General features: G+C 43.5%; 1 protein-coding gene across 3 annotated transcripts in view; it reads right to left on the minus strand.

Moving 5' to 3' along the window:
* Positions 1-15841: 15841 nt before the first annotated feature.
* Positions 15842-25615, minus strand: part of LOC143831904 (monoacylglycerol lipase ABHD6-like) — a 40530-nt gene continuing 30756 nt past the window's right edge. For all 3 annotated transcript variants that reach the window (XM_077325441.1, XM_077325443.1, XM_077325444.1), the window contains exons 7-9: positions 23483-23537; positions 21391-21491; positions 15842-18802 (exon numbers count right to left, since the gene is read on the minus strand). In XM_077325441.1, the coding sequence (XP_077181556.1) occupies positions 18626-18802; positions 21391-21491; positions 23483-23537 (333 nt within the window). In that variant the 3' untranslated portion in view covers positions 15842-18625. The remainder of the gene's footprint in view (positions 18803-21390; positions 21492-23482; positions 23538-25615) is intronic.

The raw sequence follows: 25615 nt of genomic DNA on the forward strand, positions 1-25615 counted from the left end.
AAGCAACGCCCAAAAACGATGTGCTTATCATCATGGGGGATTGGAATGCTAAAGTAGGAAGCCAAAAGATAACCGGGATAACAGGCAAGTTTAGCCTTGGAGTACAAAATGAAGCAGGGCACAGGCTGGTAGAATTTTGTCAAGAGAATACAATGGTCATAGCAAATACTCTTTTCCAGCAACCCAAGAGACGACTCTACACATGGACATCACCAGACAGTCAACACAGAAATCAGATTGACTATGTGCTCTGCAGCCAAAGATGGAAAAGTTCTATCCAGTCAATAAAAACAAGACCAGGAGCTGATTGTGGTTCAGATCATGAGCTTCTTGTTGCAAAATTTAGGCTTAAATTGAAGAAAGTAGGGAAAAGCACTAGGCCACTCAGGTATGAACTAAATCATATCCCTGACGAATACACAGTGGAGGTGACAAATAGATTTAAGGAATTAGATCTGATAGACAGAGTGCCTGAAGAACTATGGACGGAGGTTTGCAACATTGTACAAGAGGTAGCAACTAAAACCATCCCAAAGAAAAAGAAATGCAAGAAATTAAAATGGCTGTCTGAGGAAGCTTTACAAATAGCTAAGGAGAGAAGGGAAGTGAAAGGCAAGGGAGAAAGAGAAAGATACACCCAATTGAATGCAGAATTCCAGAGAAAAGCTAGAAGAGATAAGAATGCCTTCTTAAATGAACAGTGCAAACAAATAGAAGAAAACAATAGAATCGGGAGGACCAGAGATCTTTTCAAGAAAATTGGAGATATGAAGAGAACGTTTCATGCAAAGATGGGTATGATAAGGGACCAAAATGGCAGGGACCTCACAGAAGCAGAAGAGATTAAACAAAGGTGGAAAAATTATACAGAAGAACTATATAAGAGCGAGCTTAATATCCCTGATGACCACAATGGGGTAGTTACTGACCTGGAGCCAGACATCCTGGAATGTGAAGTCAAATGGGCCTTAGGAAGTCTGAGCAACAATAAAGCTAGTGGTGGTGACAGCATTCCAGTTGAACTATTCAAAATCTTAAAGGACGATGCAGTAAAAGTGCTGCACTCAATATGCCAGCAAATTTGGAAAACTCAACAATGGCCACAGGATTGGAAAAGGTCAGTTTACATTCCAATCCCAAAGAAGGGCAATGCCAAAGAATTTTCAAACTACCGCACCATTGCACTAATTTCTCATGCTAGCAAAGTTATGCTCAAAATCCTACAAGCTAGGCTCCAGCAATATGTGGACCGAGAACTTCCAGAAGTACAGGCAGGATTTCGAAGAGGCAGAGGAACTAGAGATCAAATTGCCAACATACTCTGGATAATGGAGAAAGCTAGGGAGTACCAGAAGAATGTCTACTTCTGCTTCATTGACTATGCTAAAGCCTTTGATTGTGTGGAGCACAACAAATTGTGGCAAGTTCTTAAAGAGATGGGAATACCAGAGCATCTTATTTGTCTCTTGAGAAATTTATATGCAGGTCAAGAAGCAACAGTGAGAATTGAACATGGAATCACTGACTGGTTCAAAATTGAGAAAGGAGTTCGGCAAGGCTGTATACTGTCGCCTTGCCTATTTAACTTGTATGCAGAGCACATCATGAGAAATGCAGGATTAGAGGAGTCACAAATTGGGATCAAGATTGCAGGGAGAAATGTCAACAACCTCAGATATGCAGATGATACCACTCTAATGGCAGAAAGTGAAGAGGAACTAAAGAGCCTGTTGATGCGGGTGAAGGAGGAGAGTGCAAAAGTTGGCTTGAAAGGGTGAAGGAGGAGAGTGCAAAAGTTGGCTTGAAACTCAACATCAAGAAAACAAAGATCATGGCATCCGGCCCTCTCAATTCCTGGCAAATAGAAGGGGAAGAAATGGAGATGGTGACAGATTTTATTTTCCTGGGCTCCAAGATCACTGCAGATGGGGACTGCAGCAAAGAAATTAAAAGACGCTTGCTCCTGGGGAAGAAAGCTATGGCAAATCTAGACAGCATCCTAAAAAGCAGAGACATCACCCTGCCAACAAAAGTGCGTTTAGTCAAGGCTATGGTCTTCCCAGTTGCAATGTATGGCTGCGAAAGTTGGACCATAAGGAAGGCCGAGCGTCAAAGAATTGAGGCTTTTGAACTCTGGTGCTGGAGAAGACTCTTGCGAGTCCCTTGGACTGCAAGGCGAACAAACCGGTCAGTCCTAGAGGAGATCAGCCCTGACTGCTCTTTAGAAGGCCAGATCCTGAAGATGAAACTCAAATACTTTGGCCACCTCATGAGAAGGAAGGACTCCCTGGAGAAGAGCCTAATGCTGGGAGCGATCGAGGGCAAAAGAAGAAGGGGACGACAGAGAATGAGGTGGCTGGATGGAGTCACTGAAGCAGCAGGTGCAAACTTAAATGGACTCCGGGGAATGGTAGAGGGCAGGAAGGCCTGGAGGATCAATCAATCAATCAATCAATATTTTATTCACGGTCATTCAGACCAAAACCCAAATACATGCAGTTAAAACTAAGACAATCCAAAAAGCAGGAAAACTGCCAATACTATAAAAATGTTAAAAATCTGACATCATAGTCAGTATTTAAAACATACTTTAAGTTACCAGTTTATAAGGTTGGATCAGAGAGGAGGCCTGGAGGATCATTGTCCGTGGGGTCGCGATGGGTCGGACACGACTTCGCACATAACAACAACATAACAAGGGTCAGCAATGGTCCCAACGTCACTTCTTGTGCGCCCAGAAGTGATGTCAGCCGGGGGTGCTGGGGAGGGTTTGGCACTTGGGCAAAACTCTATGGTTAAACCTGCTGGTCCCCCTGTTGGCTGCGGCAACAGCAGAGTGTTATCATCTACTATGTAAGGGCCAATAACACATGGCCAGTGGTCTGCATTTAACCTGGTTGAGAGAGGGCTTGCTTTAAAGAGCTGCTTCACATTTTAAAATATAAACCATTAATGTCTCTCATTTCAATACCCTACAGCCTCTCTATATCCATAAGCAAACATAGTAGTAGAAAGCTGTGGCCCATAATCTGTTAGCATACAAGTGAAGATGTTTGTCAAGGACAACAAATTAAGGAAGACTAGAGAGATTACTCCAGCTGGCCACTTATGAAATGGCTCCCAGACACTTTGGAAATCTCACATACCCCTTCCTTGCTTCCATTTAAGAGAGCTTGTAAAGCTTTGAATTAAAAACTGAAGGCAAATTGGTGTTCTGAGAAAGACATTTTTTCTTTTGTATGAGTCGATGGATGGTCTGTATGGTTTTATTTGCCGGGGGGAAATTAAAATGAGGGCCTGCTTTTTTAAGTTGCTTCAATCAAATTTAGAGAAGCAGCATTTAAACGTTTAAATAAAGAAACAAATAGCCAGGTATATTCTGTACACTGTATGTACCTGAAGCAGAGATCAAAGTCCACACACGCACATACACAAACCCCAAACAAAATAAAAACAAATGAGGGGAGTACGACAAATGAATGCATTTCAACCCAGGTTATCCAACCACAATGGCTATGATGATCTCACTATACATTGTCTCTTCGTTATTTGTGTTTTGGGGGCGGAGAGAAGATTCAACGGAAAATGACCATTTGAGAATAAAAAATCCATAGTCTGGGATCTTCATGTCACTAGAAGGAAACCAGATTGCTGTATATTATCCTCATCTGAACTATTATACAAGCACAGAGACATGTGAAGACAGCCTAGTGAAAAATGTAAACAAAATTTGTGCCAAAAACACAAGCCAAAAGTTAGTAGACTGACAGAAATGAAGAGGTGGAGCCAGCAGGGAGAATCCAGGATGACAATAACAAGGAGCGCTGAGCGATCACATGGAGGGCTTCTTCTCCAGCCAGACGGCAATGGTCTCAGGGCTAAGGCAGCAAGGCAGTGCTTGACTGAAGCTTAGAAGCATGGTCTTTGCATAGGGAGGGCTAAGTGGATGGTTTGCAACCAGTTGCAGCAGAGTTTCTGTCACTCTTCCGGTTGTTTGTTCGCCTTTGGTCACTGTTTCTCAGCGATGCCACCTGCACACTTTGGATTGTGAAAGCAGAAGGAGAAGTTCTTCAAATGTCTGGAGGTGGTTTAAAGTTATTTTAGGTCTGCATTCTTTTCAGACAAGGGTACTAACTCGTATTGCCAGAAATAGTTCTCCAGATCTGCATATCACTCAGACTGTTTAGCGAATGCGAAAAATGCCATGGTGGTCTTCCTATAGTCCCACAAAATAACAAACCTTTTGCACAGAAATCAGGCTCTTAAGGAGCAGATCCAAATGCAGTCCCTGTTAGCCACGCCATTTGAGAATCCCCAGAAAGTGCAATTTCTCCCCTCCCTTTGGAAGGCAATTTACAGTTATCCAATGATTTAATTTGGGATTTGAGCCTGCCTCCTCCATTCCTGCCTCAAGTGATGATGTATCAACTCCGCCTACTATCTGCCTCTCCTGCCCTCCCTTCTCTCCCCTCTGTATTTTTAAAAATTGGACCTGATTGTATTATAGCACGAACTTACAATAACAATATTGCCGGTGTTCTGGGAACACTCCAGAAAGCTAAAAGTCAAAAATGAAGATTCCACACTCCTCCCACTGCCTCCCCCGTCTCCCCCTCCAACATCTCTATACACTTTCATGATTTAAGGTGCAACAGGGCACTTTGTAACTTTTGTGCGGATAAACAGTTGTGTAATGGTAGCCAACATGCTTTGTCTTCATGCATTCATGGTGATTGAACACAAATCAACAAAAGAACCCTTGCTTGGTGATTCATATGCCACAGGACTCAAAGGACTGGGTGTGTGTGGTTTTTTCTTTATTTTTGATTGCATTATGGCGTGAGTTTTGTGCACAGACCCCTCCCCCCAAAAAGGTAGAGGCATGATGGGAGGTGGGACTGCACACTCTCCCTATGAAAATGCCAAGTACATGCTGCAATTGGAGTCCTAACCAGTGACAGGAGAAAACTGCAGAGGTGGAATGTCAGGCACAAATTCAGAGTCTGCATTTAGAATCCAATGCAATGAAAATCTGCCGGCAATTCATAAGTGCAGAATCAGTCTCAGGGAACTTGTTATTATCACCAGTCAAAAGTCTGGTAGCTCCAATGGAAAGGTGATACAAAGGGTTTCCAGTCTTCTTTCATTCACTAGATTTTTTCCCCTCTAGGGTGGCTAAGATTTTCAGCATGCATGTTACCGGTCAAGGCAGAGAAATACTGCAATGGATGCAGTGCTGGCATGGAACTTTATATATATTTTCTGCCAAAGCAAAGAGCTAACCCCTTACACAAATGCACTTGGAAGAACTGTTTTCTCCCGCAACATAAGAGACTGGCATCGCGATCCTATTCAGCGTGACTCAAGTTGAATCCAATTGAAATCAGTGGGCTTTACTGGAATAACTGTTCATAGGACTGCGGTGCGGTATCTCTGATATGATAAAAGTCAGTGTGTCCAGATTCTTATCCTGCCAGATGGCCTCAAAATCAAGTGATTTAAAACAGTGGTCCCCAACCTTTTTATCACCGGGGACCACTCAATGCTTGACAGTTTTACTGAGGCCCGGTGGGGGGGGGGGTAGTTTACTCCTCTTCTCTCAACCACTGCCCTGACGCTCTCTGATCGCTATGGTAATGTTTAAACATCCCTTCAAAATAAGATACAGACACGCCACAACAATGAACATAAGGAACATTTTATTTCCATGGAAATTTTAACTCATGACAATGACAAATCAATGGGAACCCTGAGCTTGTTTCTCTGCAACGAGATAGTCCCATCTGGGAATGATGGGAGACAATGACACCCAAAGTGGGTTGTAAAGGGCCGGGGGGGGATGAAGTAAAGGGCCGGGGGGGGGGAGAAGGCGTCCCTCGGGGCCCACCTCCAATTAGTCGAAGGACCACATGTGGTCCGTGGCCCACAGGTTGGGGATCGCTAATTTAAAACACGCACCCATGAGGTCTAGTTACTGGGCATGGCTCACTCTTGCTCAACATCCTCTTCAAGAAGAAGGGAAATGGTAAGTTTCTCATAAAAACAAATAACCACATTTAGCGTATATTTAATGCTTCCGGTATGTAAAACACTATTTATTTAAACAACTTTTTAGCCACTTCTCCATCTACAACATTTGAAGTAGCGTAGCTAATACAGTCTACGTCAGTAAAATCCCAACACAAGGCAACAGATAAAAACAGAGGAAAACCCAACAGGGGTAGAAACCCTGTTTTTTAGAAAATAGGTCTTCAGCAAGAGCCTTTTATATATGTACTACTAATAATAATATTGACATGTGCCTAATGGTCTGAAAAGCTAATGCAGGTGTGAAGGAGAGGACTTTGCCTCAAGCTACCTGCAGAGGTCATGTTAGAGGGACCTCTACGCCATGTCAGCTCCCAAAGCCCTTTCCTGAAGCTTTACTGGATTTTTAATTCAGGATTTAATACAGGGTGGCCAACTGCCAAGTAGGGCCAGGAACTCTCACAGAAGTACACCTGATCTCCAAACTTCAGAGATCCGTTTCCTTGGAGAAAATGGCAGCTGTATGGCTGTCTGGCATTAGACCCTGCTGAGTTCCGTCCCAATCTCCATCTTCTCCAGGCTCTGTCCCCAAATCTCCAGGAATTTTCCAGTCCAGAATTGGCAACCTTCAGTCACCTGCAGCACCATTTCCTTCCTTTCATTACCCTATTGTGTCAGTCCAGTATGTCAAGACTGGCATCTGAAGTGCCAAGCAGGAAGAGATTTTTAAAAGCCCAGGGAAGGTCTTTTATTATAGACAAGTAAATAAGGGCAAAGGGTGGGGAGGTCTCCTCAGAGGCCTCCAGACGTTTCCCAGAGACAGGCTGGTTGCATTGTGGAGTTGTCTTCTTCCAGTATGAATCTCGTGCAGATCCTATGCTTTCCCACAATGCTTACACAAGAGACAATTCCAGGGGACTGTGATATTTAAGTGCTGATTAGGTACTTCAAACTTCTTCCACATCCTGATCCTTTAAGAGTAGGCCTGGCTAAAACATTCAAATAAATACTTCAAAGCCTCAGAAAAGAGCAGGAAATAGTTGGCAACGTTGATAACCCCACCCCCTCCTCCTTGCTTCTCTGGAGTTCCTTCCCCAAGCTTTCCCACAGATCCCAACCCACAATTCTTGTTCCACGTAATTCCTAGTCTCAGGTTATCCTTCTTCCATTTGCATGTGTTTCCTGAGGCCCACAGCAAGGCTGACAACCTTACTGCCTGTAAGAGACAAGGGGTGTGCACGTGCTGGATCCAAGCCCTAGGGAAATGTTTGTGGGGGGGAATTTTGGTCTTGGCTTCAGCATTCTATTTATGGTTTATTGGGTAATGTACTGGCAAGGGCGTGACGGCCAAGCGAAGTAGCAAGAGATGCTCTGTGGTTGTTGAAGGTTCTTCTCAAAGGGAGTGAAACTCAGTTCCAGGGGGCAGCAGGTTCTTGAGGACATTGACAGAATGTGCCTGACTGATATGTCTGTCTGGCATAATTTAAATATTAATGAAAGACAAACCTTAAAACACTGATAGCCAGGGAAGGTCTTGTTTTTAAGCCTGCTGACAAAGGAGGAGAAGTTGTTGTTTGGGATAAATGTGATTATATCATTGAGGCACAGAGGCAGGCAGCTTAATAACAAGAATCACTGCTGTGAATATCAGAAACAACTGGCTTTTGAAAAAAGAAGGAAAAACATACAGGGAGCCAAAGGAAACCATAAGTAGCAAAACTTCAGCGTCAAAAAGCAGAATCTTTTCAACCCTGCCAATGCTGCCACCTGGTGACAGTATTAGAGATTTACACTCGGATATGCTGGGTGCACAAATTGCTCCAAGCACAACTCGCTAAGTAAATTCCCAGAACACCCCCCCACACACACCGCCAGTTGTATATCCTGTTCAGAGCACAATTCCACCCCTTCACTCTTATCCTTTCCATCCTAGCCTGAAGAAAAGTGTGGTAGCAAAAGGAAGTGTTTGATTTATTTAACACTTTTGCGGCCCCTTTTGAAAGAACTGATTTAAAAACGATGCTTAAGAAGTTGTTGGAAATGCTTGCCGATTTTGCATGGTTCTCGTTAAACTGCCCTAGTTAAAAAAGATCACATTAACTTTTGGATGAATAGCCTCGCCGACCCTTTCCGCATGAGATTTGTCCGGAGTTCAATGCTGTTGAGAAGAAGGGGTTTAGCTGTAGCCTTGCACAGTACAAGAGTCTTGTACAAGAGTCTTGTACTGTCTCCAGTACTCTCCAGTGTACTGGCCCATTTACTCCCCATGTCACTGCAGGCCTTGGGGGGGGGGGGCGGAGGGCAGGAACAGCAGCAACTGAATATTGTCATGATAACAATCTTTGCAGCAGATAGATTCAAGTGGGTTAATCTGAGGAGGAGTGCTTGCACTCGAAAGCTCACGCCTTGAATAAATCTTTGTTGGTCTTAAAGGGGCCACCGGACTCTGATTTTGTTTTGTTAATCTATGCAACAGTTTCTCTGAATGTTCAGGCTTCAATTTATTTTAAGGAGTTAGATCTCTAGAGGCTTTCTGGGTGCATAGAAAAGAGGGAAAGCATAACTTCACAAAGACTTGCTTTAAAAAAAACCCATGAAAGCCAGAATTCAGAGAACCTGTTGCATGGATTGTTATGTTAGGACAATATTAAATTATCAGTGTGTGTCGGTGGGGGGGGGCTTGCTGACCTTTTGGGTGAAGGTGGGCATGGTCAGGGAGCTGGGGAATCCTATCAGTGGAAGGGCTAGTCTGTACTGGCAGCCCCAGCAGCAACAGAGAGGGCCATTCTGCACTTGTTCAAAATTGCACAATGGTTGCCAATTGAAAACGCTACTGATTTGCCATTATGCACAACGTCGTTGACAATCTGCAACACTCCTGAAACCGATCCACAAAAAGTGCTTTGTTGTAGCACTTTCAGGGAAATCCCAAAAAGTGGATTCACCCTCCGGAAAGTGCTACACTCTTGCAATCAATCTGCAACACTAGCAGGAAAGTTCTGTGCGTTACCATTGTTGCGGTTTCTGCAAGTTCCTCCCCCTGGCTCTCTCCTCTGATCTTCCGGCGAAGTGATCGCCATTTTTTTTTCTCGGAGTGAGCGGAGATCAACGCACCAGCGAGCCTTCATTTACCCAGCAAGTCTTCCCCGGCTGCAGTCCCTCCCCAGAGCTGTTTAAAGTCACCAGGCACCAAGCAACACACAGCCCCGTTTGCTGGTTTATTTTCCCTTTACTTTTCACTCTATTTTCGGCCGAAAATCGGGCCTGTGCGGGGGGGGGGTATTTTTTTTTCACTTGGGGGGAGCGTGGAAACGATGAAACGGCAGCTCAAACACCACCTACCAGCTAGATGGGTCTCTCCGTTGCAACGAATCAACGCAGATTCGTTGCAACGTGTGTGTGTGTGGTTTTTTTTTTAAAACCTTCCTTAAAGGGAAAGGGGCTTTTGGTTAGCATGATAACGGCTGCCCGTGGCTGGTCGTTTGATTGACGGCCAGGGGCAGGACAAAGCTCGGCAATATCGCTTCCTGGCTAGCGATTTTTGCCGAGACCGGAAACCTGTGGAAAACGATAGAAACGCAACTGGATTCCACTACAAAGGCAGGTATGCATAACGACGAATTCCACTATTTAAAATGGCGTTTTTTCGTTCCGCAACCAATTTGCTACATAGATCCTGGTGCGGAACGGCCCAGAGACTAGCCGAGTCTCCGAACCATGTTGCAGTTCCCTGTAGGGAAGGAAGTAGTGTTAGTCATTCACATGGGGATGACTTTGCTCAGTGACATGGGGGGTCACATGGAAAGGAGCACAACATCTTCATTAAGCCCAAATTAAATCTGCTGATAAACTGTACTTCAAAATTGGCATACCTCCCCCCTCCTCCCTCCCGCTCCCCGTATCTAGCTACCGAGAAAAATACCTCATGCGCCAAAAATTGGGCACTAGGCTTTTGGCTGCCACTGTTTCCGGATAATGCTAGAAAGCTTAATGGACAGAATCAGCTCTTTCAGAGCGGACTGCACATGCACATCTGTTAGTGCATTTTAGAAGACATATTGTTCCCTCCTCTTGGTTCCCAAGGTCTCCTCTTGAGCTGATAAGGTCCCTCTGTTCTGCTCTGATTTATACACTTTGGGTGGGTTCATTCTGGTTGTGTGCATATTTGATCTCCTTGAAGGGTGTCCAGCAGGGCTCCGGGTGGGTATATATTTCATCCTTACACGTGATGCTGCAAATCTATACTAAAATAACCATCCAAAATGCAGTACGGTAGCTGACATCTACTACTGATTTACCTCTCTCTCTCTCTCTCTCTCTCTCTCTCTCTCTCTCTCTCTCTGGAAGCTCTGTCCCAAATGCCAGATGTTTGGGTCAGCTGTGATTTGTCATAGAGAGGGAATTTACCTTTGTGTGTTCAGAGGCATATTGCATGGGGGGGGGATATGGAGATATATGCCTTTGTGAGCAAATGGAAAACCTCTTTACAGTAGCAAACAAGCTAGATCTGGTACTGATGAGGCCTTCTGTACTGGGGATGAGGACTCCCCTCCTCTTCCCCTTCAGATTTTAGTGCTTCCTTCAGCCAAGCTGAAAGGAGCCAGCAGTGCTGGCAGGAATTCAAATGTCCTCTTTTCTAATGAAACAGCTCTCTTCTGTGCCTTTTTTAAAAGGAGAAACCTACTACCTAAAGGTCAGATTAGATGAGGCACTGGAAGATGTGTGAATCTCCTGGAAGATCTGTGAACATTTTCAATTGCTAAAATTGCAAATGGAGGAGGAATTCAGACTGGGGCCATGGTATGGGATGTAACCCTTTCCTAGCCTCAACTCTCCCCAGAGCTGATATTTGCCCTAGAGGAAACATACAAAAGTTTCAAAAAAATATTTATTTCTCATTTTATTTATTTTTGGATTTATATCCCCCCACTCTCGACTCGTGGCTGCTTGCAATTATAAACTCTCACAGACCAATAAAACTCCTATAAAACCTCCAACAACCTAACAAGATTTGCCACCAAATACCCCTACCTCCCAAGCAGACCAACCTAGAGGTGGGGTGCATTGATGTAAATGCCCCAGCCTGAGGAGGGGCCACATTGATCTTGGCCCTGGGCTCAATTCAGGACCTGGTGGAAGAGCTCCATTTTATGGGCCCTATGGAAATGTGATAGGTTTGTCAGAGCCCTCAGCTTTCCCAGGAGCTCATTCCACCAGGTTGGGGTCAGGACAGAAAAGGCCCTGGCCCTGGTCGAGGTCAGGCATACTTCTTTAGAGCCAGGGACCTCCAACAGATTAGTACATGCAGGGCAGAGAGCTCTGTGGGGAGCATAAGGAGACAAGCAGTCCCTCAAATAGGTTGAGCCCAAGCCACGAATGGCCCTAAAGGTCAATACCAAAACCTTGAATCTGATCCAGGCCAGACTGGTAACCAATACAGCTTCCTCAGCACAGGCTGGATATGGGCCTTCCATGGTGTCCTAGTGAGGACCTTATCCACTGCATTGTGTACCAGCTAGAGTTTGTGGGTCAAGGACAAGGGCAGGCCTGTGTAGAGTGAAAAGGAGATACACTTGAGGTTCAAAATATAGCTGCAGAAGGAGTTTAAATTATCCTTCTCCGTACCCTGATATGAATTCCACCATGCCACCCATATCCACAGAGATTTCCCAAGGCATCAGGACCTCAAATATGGCACATGTTGGTAGATAAAGGGACAATTTAAACAATTAATTTAAAAGTTTAAACAACAGCATAGCCAGGATAATCTCTTTTAAACTTTGCAGCCTCTTGGTGGTGCTATTCCACTTGAAAATCTTTAATTAGAATTTTTTTGTAAGGAGCACAATGCAAACACGTCATTTGTGGGGTAAAATGTACCTCTGCTGTAATTTGATTACTACTTCAGATTTCCTGAAAGGAATATAATGAAACAAATTCCTCGATTGCCGCCCTCTATCTTGAAAAGGTTGAACACAAAACAGAATTCCAGAGATCACAGATGTCCTTTAAAAAAATTAAATGAAGTGGCTGTTCCCTTTTTTAGCACCACAGCTGTGCAGCAGTGCACAGGACAGCTATCAGAGTTCAGACTTATTGCTAGCGGTACTCAAGTGGGATTTAAAATGGCTTCCCGCTCTTCATCTTCCCATAGTGTTTTGCTCCAGGATGACTTAAAAACAGAGCCTGGATCAAGGGATATAGCCAGACAGAAGTGCAGTTCAGACCTCTACAAGTTCAGTCCATTACTTAACGGCTTTTGAGAATCACAATGCCGTGTTCGAGCACTTTTCCTCCCATGGGACAAATAGCCATAGGGCAATTGTAACAAAGAATGTCCTGTGTTCAATCCCACTTACAGATGTTGTTTCAAGAATTATTTCCCCCTTCCCCGTTTTGCTCATGAACCTGAGTTTATAAGGATAAATACATACTAGCTTGATTTTATGGCTGCCTGTGGCAATTATATGTCTCACAAATGCATCCCATTCTTAAACATTAACAACTGAAAATGATGGATATAAACCAATAGCCCTTTATACCAGCAGTATGAATGTTCTTCTGAGGATTGCTCCTGGCCTCCCCATACAGTTCTACTTCCTTTCTTTTAAGGATTTACCATGCCAGAGCAGACTCTGCTGTACCCCAGACAAGTAAGCCCCTTTACCAACTGCCATTCCCAGATTCAGAAGTCTTAGGGAAGCCTGTCCATATCGGCACCCCAAGCAAAAATCATGAATATCCTTTCTGTATTTCCTCACACTGCTTAGTTTCCTGCTCCTCTTGTTTTGGGGATTTAATGCCATGGTGATTTTCATACCCACATAACATCAGCTAGCTAGCTAGCAAGCTCTTTTCCCATAGATGATGCCACAGATCTGTTTCCAACTAACTTCAAGGATTAAAATACTTTAAAAAATATATTTAAATATATGGCAGTTAAAATGTGAGCCTTAGGAGATCCCACTTCAAACCCAGCTCTCCCATGGATCCTCATGCCAGTCTCTCTCTCTCTCTTTGTCAACCTAACCATAGGAGTGCTGACTTCTTATTAGCCCTTTCTGGTTGAGGGCTCCCTCCTGATCAGAGCTAAACTACCAGGGTGGGCCATTCCTGGCTGAGGGCTATCTCCTATTGGGGGAATATTAGGGGGGGGCAATCAGTTAGGGAGTGAGTTGTCTGCATGCAATTTGAGCTAATTAGCCCGCATTGGCAGAGTACAATTTGAACTGACTGGCCTTCATTAGCAGAGTACTCTCTCTCTCTCTCTTTCTATTAGTAGCGCACCCCCAGGGAGGGTCAATCGGGTAGGGGTGAGTTGTCTGCATGCAATTTGAACCAATTGGCCCTCATTGGCAGAGTGTTTTCTCTCTGTTGGCAGCACACTACTAGGGAGGGCCAATTGGTTACCGAGTAAGTTGTCAACTTGATATTATGTTTAGTGATGTGTAACTGACCATTCTGCCCCATCAAGGCTCCCCATGTCACCCAACAGTTAAAACAAAGAATCATCAAAACAATGAAAACAAAACAAAAAGCCCTATGTAAAATATGGGGCAGGATAACAGTAATTAAACATAAGTCACGAGGAAGGAGATCATTGGGGGAATATCAGAGGAATGCAAAAGGTCTTCACCCAAATGAATCTCCCTGGGGAGAGACTTCCATTTTCATGGGTCATACAGGTATAGAAGACTCCCCAGACGTGGAGGAGGTGGTCTTACAATGGGTGCTCTGCCAGGGGAGATGGTACCTTCAGTTTCAGAAGGAGATCTTCAGCTCAAGACTAGTGCCCCACTGACTCAGCCCTTGGAGTTGGGACCAGCAGTGGAAACTGGGGAGTGGCAGTTCACATCACCCCTGTCACTGCAGCCCTTGGAATGCTGGAGAAGTTGGGTCAGGAGGAATATGCAGACTCAGAAGTACCCAACTTAGTGCTGTTCAACTTCAGACAGTCAGAACAGGTCACAGAGCAAGGCACGTATTTGTAAAAGAGAACTCTGTACCCAGCTAGAGTCAGTGTTAATTAGTGATAGATTATTAGCCAGACCCAAGCAAAGATGCTCCTTATAGCCTTTTATTTGGAGATCCAAAATAGTATGCAAAAAAATGTGCATGTGTGAACACACACATACACACACCTAAACAAATGTAAACAACTTGATTCCTGAAATGATACCTTGCCTATATTTTAAAGTCTTGGCAAAAAAAAAAAGTGTGTGTGGAGGGAATCAAAACAGTGCAAGTCCTTTATTCATGAAGAATAATGTGTGCCCAAGCAACATTATCCTGTGGCTGAAAGGTAGAGCACAAGCTTTGTATGCAGAAAGTCCTAAATTAAGTTGCTGATCTCTCCAGTTAAAAGGGAACTTTTGTATCAGGTATTGGGAAAGACCTTTTTTTCAGATGAGATGTTGCAGAACTTCTAGAAACAATACTGAGCAAGATGGAAAAAGGATTTTTTTTAAAACAAAAGGCAATAATCTACATCCTACCCAGCGCTGTGCTTTACTAAGGTCCTGAGACCTTCTTATTCCCACCCAGGCTGAATTGTGATAGGGTTTTGATAGAAAAATCAAGAACAAAAGGATTGATATCATTTAAGCTGGACCCACGGTGAAAGTGCAAGATGATGCAGACACACATACCCATACATGCAAAAACTAAGCCTGTAAGTAAGAAAACAGTGAAATGAGGCCTTAGGACAGGCTTTCTCAACCAGGGTTTCATGAATGGGGTTTCTTGATGGCCCTGGGTTTCCTGAATGGGCAGGAGTAAATTTTTATACATTTCTAAAATAGGTTAAACATTTATTGGGTAATGTGACCATATATGGTCATGTCAACCTGCCACCCCCTCCAAAAATGGCCAGTGATGGGCTGGGAGGGGCTCTGGGTAGGCGTGTACCCACCCAACCATATGCTTCTCAACCATATTCCGCACAATTGCACCACTTCTGGCGTTTCTCAAAGCCTGAAGAATGTTTCAGGGATTTCTCAATGGTAAAAAAAAGTTGAGAAAGACTGTCTTAGTACATCAATGAAGGTGTAAGAAACTATTTGAGTGAAGTCATAGTTCAATTTGGTCGGGGCTAGGGCATGAAATATCACTGGGTCCCGCTGTGTCCCCCCTATTCTTCTCCCCCTCTTGGACAATTCCATTGGTTTTTGTACCTCATTTACCTCAGTGGTCATAGAAGGGCATTACAAAAAAGGAGTTGGAAGATGTGGTTAACTGAACAAAAATTGGGAGGGAATGAGAAGAAAAGATGCATACAATAGACAGCCAAAGATCAGGTGGCATACATTGCTTAATACCAGATCCAACAATTTAAAAAACCTGGGCACTTGAGAAGAACTGTAAAAGGCAGCAACCACTTGGAAATCCCTTCAACATTGAAAATCTGCATTCTAGAAATCTCCTTAATTCTCAGGGTCTTCAGCTCACTAGCATCTCTCCCATCATCACTTTTTTCTTCTTCTGCCGGCGCTCAACTGCTCTTTCAAAATCCTTTTTCTTCTTGAAGCTGTTCAGTCCACCCTGGGATGTCTCATGGTTGTTGTTTTTCTGTCCGTTGATTTACAAAGCCATTTTTCTGCAGATTTGAGGAACATTCTTATACTGAAGGAACTCCTACTTTGTCAGTGGGCGGCCCAATTTTGCCACTTCCATGACTGGCATGAGCCATCCACTTTACTATTAAAAGTAGTGACACTATAGCATATCAATATACACAGCATTTTAATATAATGATCCTTATTATTTAGTTGAGAAACAAGAATTAGGTTTCCAAAAAAACTCCCAAAAACTAGAATTTTCTTTTAATTACATTTTAATTAAATCCTTTTGCATACAACAGATCACTAAAATCTGGAAACCATAAGAAAGCATGTAGCTCTTTACTCTCCTGTGTCTGCCCACTTTCTATACATTAAGATAACCAACCTTGTTGTATGCATTGATGCCTGTAGTAGAGACAATGACCAAATTAAAAGCAGCTTCCCTATCACAAATTAAAGATGGACGCTTCTTTCTGAGTAAACCATAACCAGTTCTATAAAACATGAGGATTGTTATGTACCACATTAAAAGTCATACGGCAGCCATAAATGCAAATAAATGCACAGTAAGATTATAATGCAATCACAGTTCAGAATCTAAATGCAAAACCTTTAACTGGAATTTAAATAAAACTGGATGTATAGCAACACAGCGATGAAGTCCAATTAAGTCAGTGGCTCCCAATAAAAACAGGAAGAACAAGGACCACAGAAGGTGTTGGCTGTCAAGCTTCAAAAGAAATTCTTTTGTGGTTGCAATCTTAATCCATTTATTCTCAAGTGGATCCACCAGTTTATTAGGGTTGTTCTGGAGTCTGTGTGTGATGATGGGTTTATCTCCAAAGTGCATAAACTGAAATAAGCTCTCATGAAAATTAGCAATGAAGTTTGCTATACACTTTGGAAGGTTTTCAAACTGAACAAAAATAGGGAGGGAATTTTCCCCATATTTCCCCAATTTTACATATTTTCCCTATATGTAAAAAATAAAACAATGCTTATGTAACTAGCTTAGCTTTCTGGTTTTGATACAGACAGTTCCATTCAGCTACAACTTGCTACCAGATACTAATACAAATAACCCAAAAAGGAGAAGATTACCATATTTGGTATGCTCTGTACCACTACCAATATACTAAAAAATGTAATCTGTTAATGCTCTTACTGCATCTGATAAATAATTCACATTGTAAGAGTTTGGTAAGCAGACAAGCCTTTAGAACACTCTGATTATATTTTATTGTTACATATTTCATCTATTATACATTCCCCACCCCCCAATTATTTAACCATTCACAGAATTCATAGAATTCATTACAAAAACTCAATTATTTACATCAAAACACTCAGGGGAACATGTAATAAAGAAAAGAGCCAAGAAAACAGCTCACCCCAACTTGCACCTGAATTTGATCCCTTGTGTATCTATCTACAGTATTTATTGCTTGGATCAGATCCCATCTAGATGGAAAAAATGGCTCCAGGATTGGCTCCAAAATGGCTCCATGGTTTATTAACTGTACAGAAAGATCGCTTTTCACAGGGAATGAATTTCTAACCACATAAATACAGGTATAGCTCTTTTGACTTCAGTAGATCTAAACCAGTTTGGGGTGTGTGCACACGTGAATTCTGTAATCAGTGAATTACCCCTTAAAAACTTGAATTCCTACATCAGTTACTCCAGACATGTTTGGATATCACAATCACAGGCTTATAAGAACATTTTTGTGATGAAAGCAAGGCCAGATGATACCAATGTTTCAGCATTGCTGACAGTTAAGGCAGTACATACAGAGCAAAGGAATCGTCAAGGGATAGAAAAATTCAACCATAATAATTTAGTGTAAATATTACAGAGCTGCACAGTCCATTAAACTTTCATACCATTAAAACGGTGTATGTCACCTTCATTTTCTGACAAAGTAATAAATTAATGAGCTACAAAAACGGCACTTCTGCAAACATCTTGATCACCAGAATCTTCTGTAAGAGCTGCTTATCATGCAAAGCCGTATATGCTAAGAGGCAGGATCCCCCCACCCGAGGCTCTCAGTCTATGAAGTTTTCCTTTTTACTGTGTTTCCTATATATTTTAAATGAATGTCATTGACATCAACATTTTGATTAGCCAGATATTATGCTAGATCACATAACAGAGCTGCATAAATGTAAGGACTGGCCAGTACATTTCATGATATAGAATTTGCTGATTTCAGGTCATATTCTAGTTTATATATTATATAAATAATTATATGACGCGTACTCTATTGGTAAAGTCCAGTGGATAAACAGGAAAGACATTTGGGGGGGGGGCAGGCGGGGAGGTAATTCAAGCTGCAGTCCTCTACACATTTTACTTGGGAATCAGGCCCACTGAAATCAGTGATACTGACTTATGAGTAAAGCTGCTTAGGATCAAGTGGGCACAACACAATCCTAAGCAGAGTTATACCCTTCTAAGTTTACAGAAGTCAATGGGCTTATAAGGGTATAAATTCTGTTCAGAACTGCTCAATAGTGTTTCAAGAACATTGGCTGCCATTAGGACACCACCGCAAGAACCGCCCACCTTCTTCCATTCACTCAGACTTAACCATATACCAGATTGTCGCAAAGGATGAAAATTGGCACCCCTGCAAGTTAAAAAGTAGATTGGTATCTCTTCAGACTGTCTTAACTAACATGAACAATACCAAATCCCAGCTTGGATACCTAGTTTAAAAATGTGTGAAAATGTCACTTAAAAATGGATGGGATAGTGCCAAAAGAAAAATAAAACTGCAGTACCGCAGATAGGACGGGTCTTCTAATATTTCCCAAATATTGTAGAACTCTACTGGGCTTTACCAAGAGCAACCATAACCCAAACTTTGCTCAGTGATCTTTGAGTCACTGGCCGAACTACAGATTAAGAGATCAAATTTTTGGATTTTGTCAGGGATTTTGGCACCGTCACCAAAGTTCTGTACAAGATCCCTGAGAATATCATCACAACTGAAACATCTAGCTTTAAGGGTTCAATTGACAGTGAAAGTTCAAGCCAGTTTCTTATTGTTTTCTGCATTCTGGACAGTCGCTAAGAACTCCTGGAGGAGCTTTGCTGTTTTCCTGGGCCGTTCCACAACAACAGTGTGCCCGCAATTCTCCAAAATGTGCACTTGAGACTCAGGAACTGATTTGGCTAAAATATCTGCTCCTGAAACATCCAGCACCTAGAGGGAAAGGGGGGGAATAGAAAAGGACATTGCTCAAGAGAAAAACATGCCTCATCACAGGATTAGGAAAAATGAATCACCTAAGACAAGCATTCTGCGCGGACCCTCACATCAGTGGCATTCGCCAGCAGAAATCAATATGGCTGCAAGAAGCATTTAATAAGGCTGGAAATGAAATAGATTTTTAACACTGACTTTGGAAGATTAAATTTAGTAGTTAATTCACCATGCTGGGCCGGGGGGTAGTTCAGCCCCACAGGCCACAGAAATTCCAGAACAGCTTTAACTATTAGCAAAGAAACTAAGCCCTCATCAGATCTTACTTTGTGAAACTGGTGACAGTGTGCATGCACACAAAAGCTTATGCCTTGAATTACACTTTGTTGGTCTTAAAGGTGCCACTGACTCAAACTTTGTTCTGCTGCTTCAGCCTAACAGGGTGGCCCACCTGAATCCACTTCCCTAGAGGACAGTTTCACAGGGTAGCCCTCTTGGTCTGCAGAGGAACAGCTAGATTCAAGTGCAAAAACATTTAAAGACTAACAAGATTTTGAAGCTATGAGCTTTCTGACAAACTGATGAAAGGAGGTTCAGTTCTCAAAAGCCTATACCTCCAAAATCTTGTTGGTCTCTATGGTGCTCCTGGACTCAAATTTAACTTCCCTGGAGCTAACCTTTTTCCACAACCAATTCCACTTTCTTCACAATGCAGTTTTGCTCTCCTATTTCTCCTACTCCCTCACATATAACCAGCCCTCTTACTCTCATTGCTAATTCCTTCATCTTACCTTTTTTTCCTTCCTGCAGTTGTGTTTTTTCTGCCTCTCCCCATCCGCCCAACTCTGCCAGCAGTTCTTGGAACAGAGTCAGTCCTTTTAGTTGTCATGACAACATCTTTCTCCCTCACTAAAGCGGTGGTGCTAATGGCACCTTGGAACTCCAGCTGAATTCGTATTCACCACAACCCTCTTCTCCCGAGCTTCTCACGCAATATCCCTTTTCCTTGTTACGGCAATTCTGCCCAGATGTGGGAGCTCCCACTCACACGTGCCACTCCTCCACCCAAAGGGGCAGCCAGACAATCTTCTGTGGGTTGAATAGTTCCATACAGATCGATACAGATCTGTTGTCTCCATTCAAATGAACATGGCAGCCCTTGAGTGTGCTTAAGAGCTTGATATGTGCCCTGGAATCCATCCGAGGGCTCTGAAACAGTACAGAGCCTTCTCCTGCCATTTGTAGCAAAGATCTGCAACACTATGCTCAGCTGCAACCTGTTTAGTCTATGCTTCCGAGGTCCTTACCCCACCACCTCTCTCTACTTCCACTTCTACCACCATCACTCAAAGGGCATCTCTGAGTAGGCAGTTTCATTCAAGCTTACTGCTTACAGGCCAATTGTTTTCTGCACAATTCTCTGGGATGTGGTGGGTAACAGAGGTGAGAAGTTGACAAGAAAATTTATTACGAAGAAAAACTCAAAAAACTTGAAACATATTACTACTAAAAACTGAATCACCAAAACAAGCCAGAAGGCTGGTTCCGAAGTTAACACACAAACTACAGACCTCCCTGTCATCTGAAATATCTGTAACATACTGTGATGCTCTTAACATTTCTGACCACCACCACCTTTTATTGGGGTGTTAATCACCACCCTGAGTACTGACACAGGGGATGCTCTCGTAAATCTTAAATCAGGAATTGCTAGAAATGAATGGAACTTTATGTGCGAGTGCTGGCACTTATCTCAATCCCCGCCTACCCCCCAAACAAAGCACTGTCCAAGATTCACATGCAAAGACTTCTTCGTCCTATTTTCTTCAACCTGAGCCTGTACAATCTAATTGTCATTTCTCCAAGTGAATTTCTTCGCAGCCATAATAAACAAACACAATTGTGTGAAGGCTTTAAGCACTTTTGAAGGGAAGAGATTTAAACCTAGATTTGTATGATTTAAGTTGAATCTTTTAGCCATGGGAAAATGTTATTCTTGCCAATCACTTGTTTTAATAATAGCCCCCCCCCACAAAAAAAACCCCAAACTCCAGTCAATGCAAATGCAGTTAAAAATGAAAACAGAAAGAAAAAAACACACTCTTTCTCAAGACCCTAAAAGGAGTCTGCCTATCTGGTTGCAGGGCTACCCATTTAACCAATCATACAACATTCTTTTCTAAACAGTCTGCTGCATGTCAACTTCGAGAAACAGAACTTAGAATCTATTCTAAATAGACATATTGAAAAACCTTAGAAATGTATCCACATGTGCTTGTCTAAGTCATTTCATCATACTCTCTAAACCCAGCAAAATTACCCTGGTGCAACCAAAGATCTTTAACTTCTTGATTGTTATGTAGCAAGAATACTCGTTGCACCTGTTAGATTATAAATATGCACCTGGTCAAGGGACTGGGCTCTGGCCCACAAATGTAGCAATATAAATATAGCAATACATTTGTTCATCTTTAAGGCACAGCCATGTCATTTCTAGCTCTCCTCATTTGTTATTCTTTGGCACTCACTTCATCTTTCATTTGCACTACAGAGGAACAAACGTGAAAAGCAAATTGGCTATGTTGTACCTGATCTTGCTTTCCCCAGATGATCTGTGTTGGGGCTTTGATCTTGCTCATGTTTTCATAAAGAGAGTTTCTTGACTTTTCATCTGCAATCTCTAAAAATACTTCTCAGAAGAGAGAAAGAAGGGGGGGGGGGAGATTAGTCTAACACAAGTGGGATTTGATTGCAACCTGAATCCTTTATAGTGAATTCATTTTTGTCAATGAAAGGCAAAATGAAACAGAAGAATTTCCAGAACATAAGAAACAGAAGGTCAGTTGGCATGGCTAGAGGATGTGTGCATGTAAAATCCCTTTAGATGTGGTACTTGACCATGGGGCTGCCACCAAAACCATCGGTCCTGTGTTATGTCCTCTTCCCCATATACTGCTTAGGTAGATTTACTAATGCTGTAACATAATCATAATGTTTAGCCCAGGGATAGGAAGTGGTCTGTCCTCTTCTTCCTCTGTCAGATAGGCAGAAAGTGGGTGCTGCTGTCGGCCACATATCATTCACCTGCCCAGGTGAGCTGTAATGGCTACTAAGAGTCAAAGAAACAGGCAGAAGTTGGGTGAGTGATGCACACAGGGACAGCATCACTCACAGAGTGATCACAGAGCAAGAAATAATGATGACCAGTAGCCAGCAGTCATTTTCTCTATCTGCATCACAGTAGTACTGTGCCAGGGAGGGGACCGGTAGGACAGCATCTTCCTCAAGGCTCCAAAACCTAGCAATGCCTTTCTGGCAGCCCTGTGCAACCTTCAAGCCAGGTGTTTCAGTGTATCAGATCCTAGCAGGAAAACAGGAGGATGGTCATCACTTCCATCCCTTGTGATCTGCCCAGCAGCACATGGTAGGTCAGGGTGGGTTTTAGAAAAGAGAAACTGAATTTTGTATATTTTTTTTAAGGATGGTCTTGGAAATTTGTTTTTACAACAGAAGTGAATGGGAGAAAAATGTCCCCCAAAGAGCACTCCACTCTGCAAATACCAACCAGTTGGTGATCCCTGGCCCCAAGGAAGCATGTCTGGCTTCAACCAGGGCCAGGACATTTTCAGTACTGGCTCCCACTTGGTGGTGTGAGCTCCCAGAAGACACAGAGCCTGCAAGATGGAGCTCTTCCACCAAGCCAGTAACATCAAATGGGCCCCCCTTACAAAAGACATTCCCATGAAAGCACTTTGATCTGGAAAGAGACATACGGTATTTGCTGGCGTATAAGATGACTGGGCGTATAAGACAATCCCCCAATATTTCCACTCAAAATATAGAGTTTGTTACATTACAGTACAGTACTATGGGCAGCTATGTCTATCCCAACTGAAGTGCACCCGGCGTATAGGATGACCCCCCCACTTGGAGGCATGTTTTTCAGGGGGGGAAAGTAGTCTTATATGCCAGCAAATACTGTAAAACAGAACGATTTAGATATAACAGCCATACTGATGTTGCTGCTAGTCATAAGTGCTGTTTTAGTGGTTTTAAAATGTTATTGTTTTTAACGTATTTCATTGTTACCCATTACAATGCTGTTCACTGCCCTGAGCAGGCTTTCCGGGAAGTTGGTATATACCCTGAATAATAAACAAATAAAAGAACTTTATTTGTTTTTCCATTGTTGAACATTGGCCATGCAAAGCAATGCTGTGGAGGTGTTCTACATGGGATACACTGGCTGAAACAGCCTGGAGGGGAAGGGAGAAAAGAGATGCAGTGGCTGCATGCCTTTCCTGTCTGGGAACCACCCTGCTAACCCTATGGGAAAACAGGCCACATCCCTCAAGCAGAAGACGACAGCCTGGGTCTGTCACTGATATCAATGGAAAAACAGGATGCCTCCAAAATTGCCTGTATGATGGGCATCCGTTTTCCTGTCTCTCTGAAATTTGGCATGTCTGAAATTTGGCATGTCTGATATAAAAACAAATGATTCAAAAATTATGGAAAGATCAAACAAATTGCATCTTTAAAATAAAGAAAAAAACAAAGAGTTGAAAACAAAAAGACCATGCACACAGAAATGTTGAAACACAAATTCCAGCCCCCCAAAAGAGCCATCCAAAAGTGTTCCCATTCGTGGCCCAGGAGAGAAAGATGTGATGCACTTACATTTACGGTAAAAGTCATTATGTGGTATGCGCACATCAACGAGGCCCTGCAAGATCTAAAAATACATAACTGTATATTAGAAGAACAGAAAACGTGTGCCACATACATCTCCCAGCATTGTCCTTCATTGGGGACAGTACAGAAAATGCCTGCCTAGGTGCACCGGGAAATGCATACTGACAATCAAGCACTTGCATGCTCTGTTTTCTCCTATGCCGTTAAGGGGTAAACGGAAGCAAAAGCTATGGCAGGACACTGTGCAAATGTACCTCTTTCATGCTGCTGCAGAACAAGGTATGCCACAGAATTATTCAAATAAAGGCAACTCTCCATCTCTGAAAAGAAAGGGTCTGTATGCCTGAAGGGTAAAATGTCCTCCATCTATGAAAACGGGAATTCTGTGTCAGAAGGATTGCTTGAAAGACACTGATTATATATTCACCCATTTTGAAAATAATTCCAGCCATCTTATTTAGCCTTTGAAGGAACATCAGATTTGCATACAGAGTGAACCGTTTGAGCATTCCCAGTGGAGCAAATAACAGTTGCATTCATTTCTCCCTTTCTCTTTTTAAAAATATCTCATGTGTATGGCACAGTGTGCTTTCTGCACTCTGTATGAACACCCACACAGCTGCTAAAGAGCTTTCAGGACAGAGCTGGAGAAAAATTAACACTAAAAAGAGGGAAAGCAAGAGAGAATGTCAAGACTCCAATAAATCCTGTGAAGCATTGGTCCCAAACACAATTCCTGAAGGTGCTCTGGCCCCCAGAAGTAGCATTTTGGGGAATATTTCAGGGGAGTGGGGAGGCAAGGTAGTCCCATGCTGGTGCTGGAAATCCTTTCTGTCAGCAGAAATTACTCTTAGAGTCAACCCATAATCATTCAAGCACTTTGGTGAAGTTTTGGTTGAGTTTTTACAAAAATTCTCTAGACTTTCATGGATTTTGTGATACCACATTGGAAAGATTCAGAACCTGCAAGGTCTAGAAATGTATCACAGTTTCAAGGCTTACCAACTATACATTGATTCATGACACTTTATAAGTGGCCTGGGAGCTGGCAGCTGGCACCCCCCCATGCACACGCCAGCTCCCGCTGCAGGAGGCCAGGAGCCAACAGCAGGCCCCACCCTGCCCTGCCATTGTCGCTGTACGGGGCTGAGAAATGGTGGCAGGCCCTCCTGCAGCTCTGGCAGTGCCCCGCACCCTGTGCAGAGGTGGAGAAGCCAGCCAGAACAGCAGGTGCCCATGGCAGGGGCTGGCAGCAGTCCTCATCCCAGTTAGAGGTGGAGACACTGGCCAGAACAGTGGTCAGCCATGGTGGAAACTAGCAGTGCCCCTCACCCTGCGGGGAGGCCAGCCAGAAGAGCAGGCACCTGTAGCAGGGGCTGGTGGTGGTCCTCACCCCACCTGGAGGCTAGATATAATGGCAAGATATAACGGCAGGGTGGCTGCAGCTGGTGGGGAGACCAGCCAGAAGGTTAGGCAGCTACAGTGGGGGTGTTCCTCACTCTGTGCAGAGGTAGGGAGGCTGGCCAGAATGGCAGGCAGCCACAGCGGAGACTGGCGGTCCTGCTCGCTCCACAAAGAGGAGCAGAAATTGGCCAGAACAGTGGGCCACCACAGTGGAGGCTGGCAGCACTCCTCGCCCAGCACATAGACAAGGAAGAGCCTCTGATTTACCCTCAGTGGGCAAGGGCCCTCCCAGAGAAGGCCAATCAGTGGCCCCCCAGTGCTTCCCAACTGTACGGCAGCTCCTCTGAGTGGTCCTGGGTGGGTGGGTGGCCCTCCAAGGGCCAGAGGGCTGGCACATCATCGGAAGTACCCTGCACATTTTTATGGGGTAATAAAGACAAAGGGTTCAGTGGTCTGAAGGTACTCAGGTCATCTATGCTCTCTGAACTGCTCATTCAGAATTCTAATCACATCAGAAAGCTTGCACATTGTTCCTCATGCCACGGAAGAAATCACAGAGGCACTGCACTAAAATCACAAGACTTGTATGCACACACAGGACAAGTGCCAGGCCCAGGCTTTTATGGCAGTGGTCCCCAGCCCCCGGTCCAGGGACCGGTCCCGGTCCGCAGATCAGTCAGTACCGGGCCGCGGCTCCTCCTCGTCCTCCTCCCC

This window comes from Paroedura picta, chromosome 3, assembly GCF_049243985.1.
Source record: "Paroedura picta isolate Pp20150507F chromosome 3, Ppicta_v3.0, whole genome shotgun sequence".
NCBI classification, from domain to species: Eukaryota; Metazoa; Chordata; class Lepidosauria; order Squamata; family Gekkonidae; genus Paroedura; species Paroedura picta.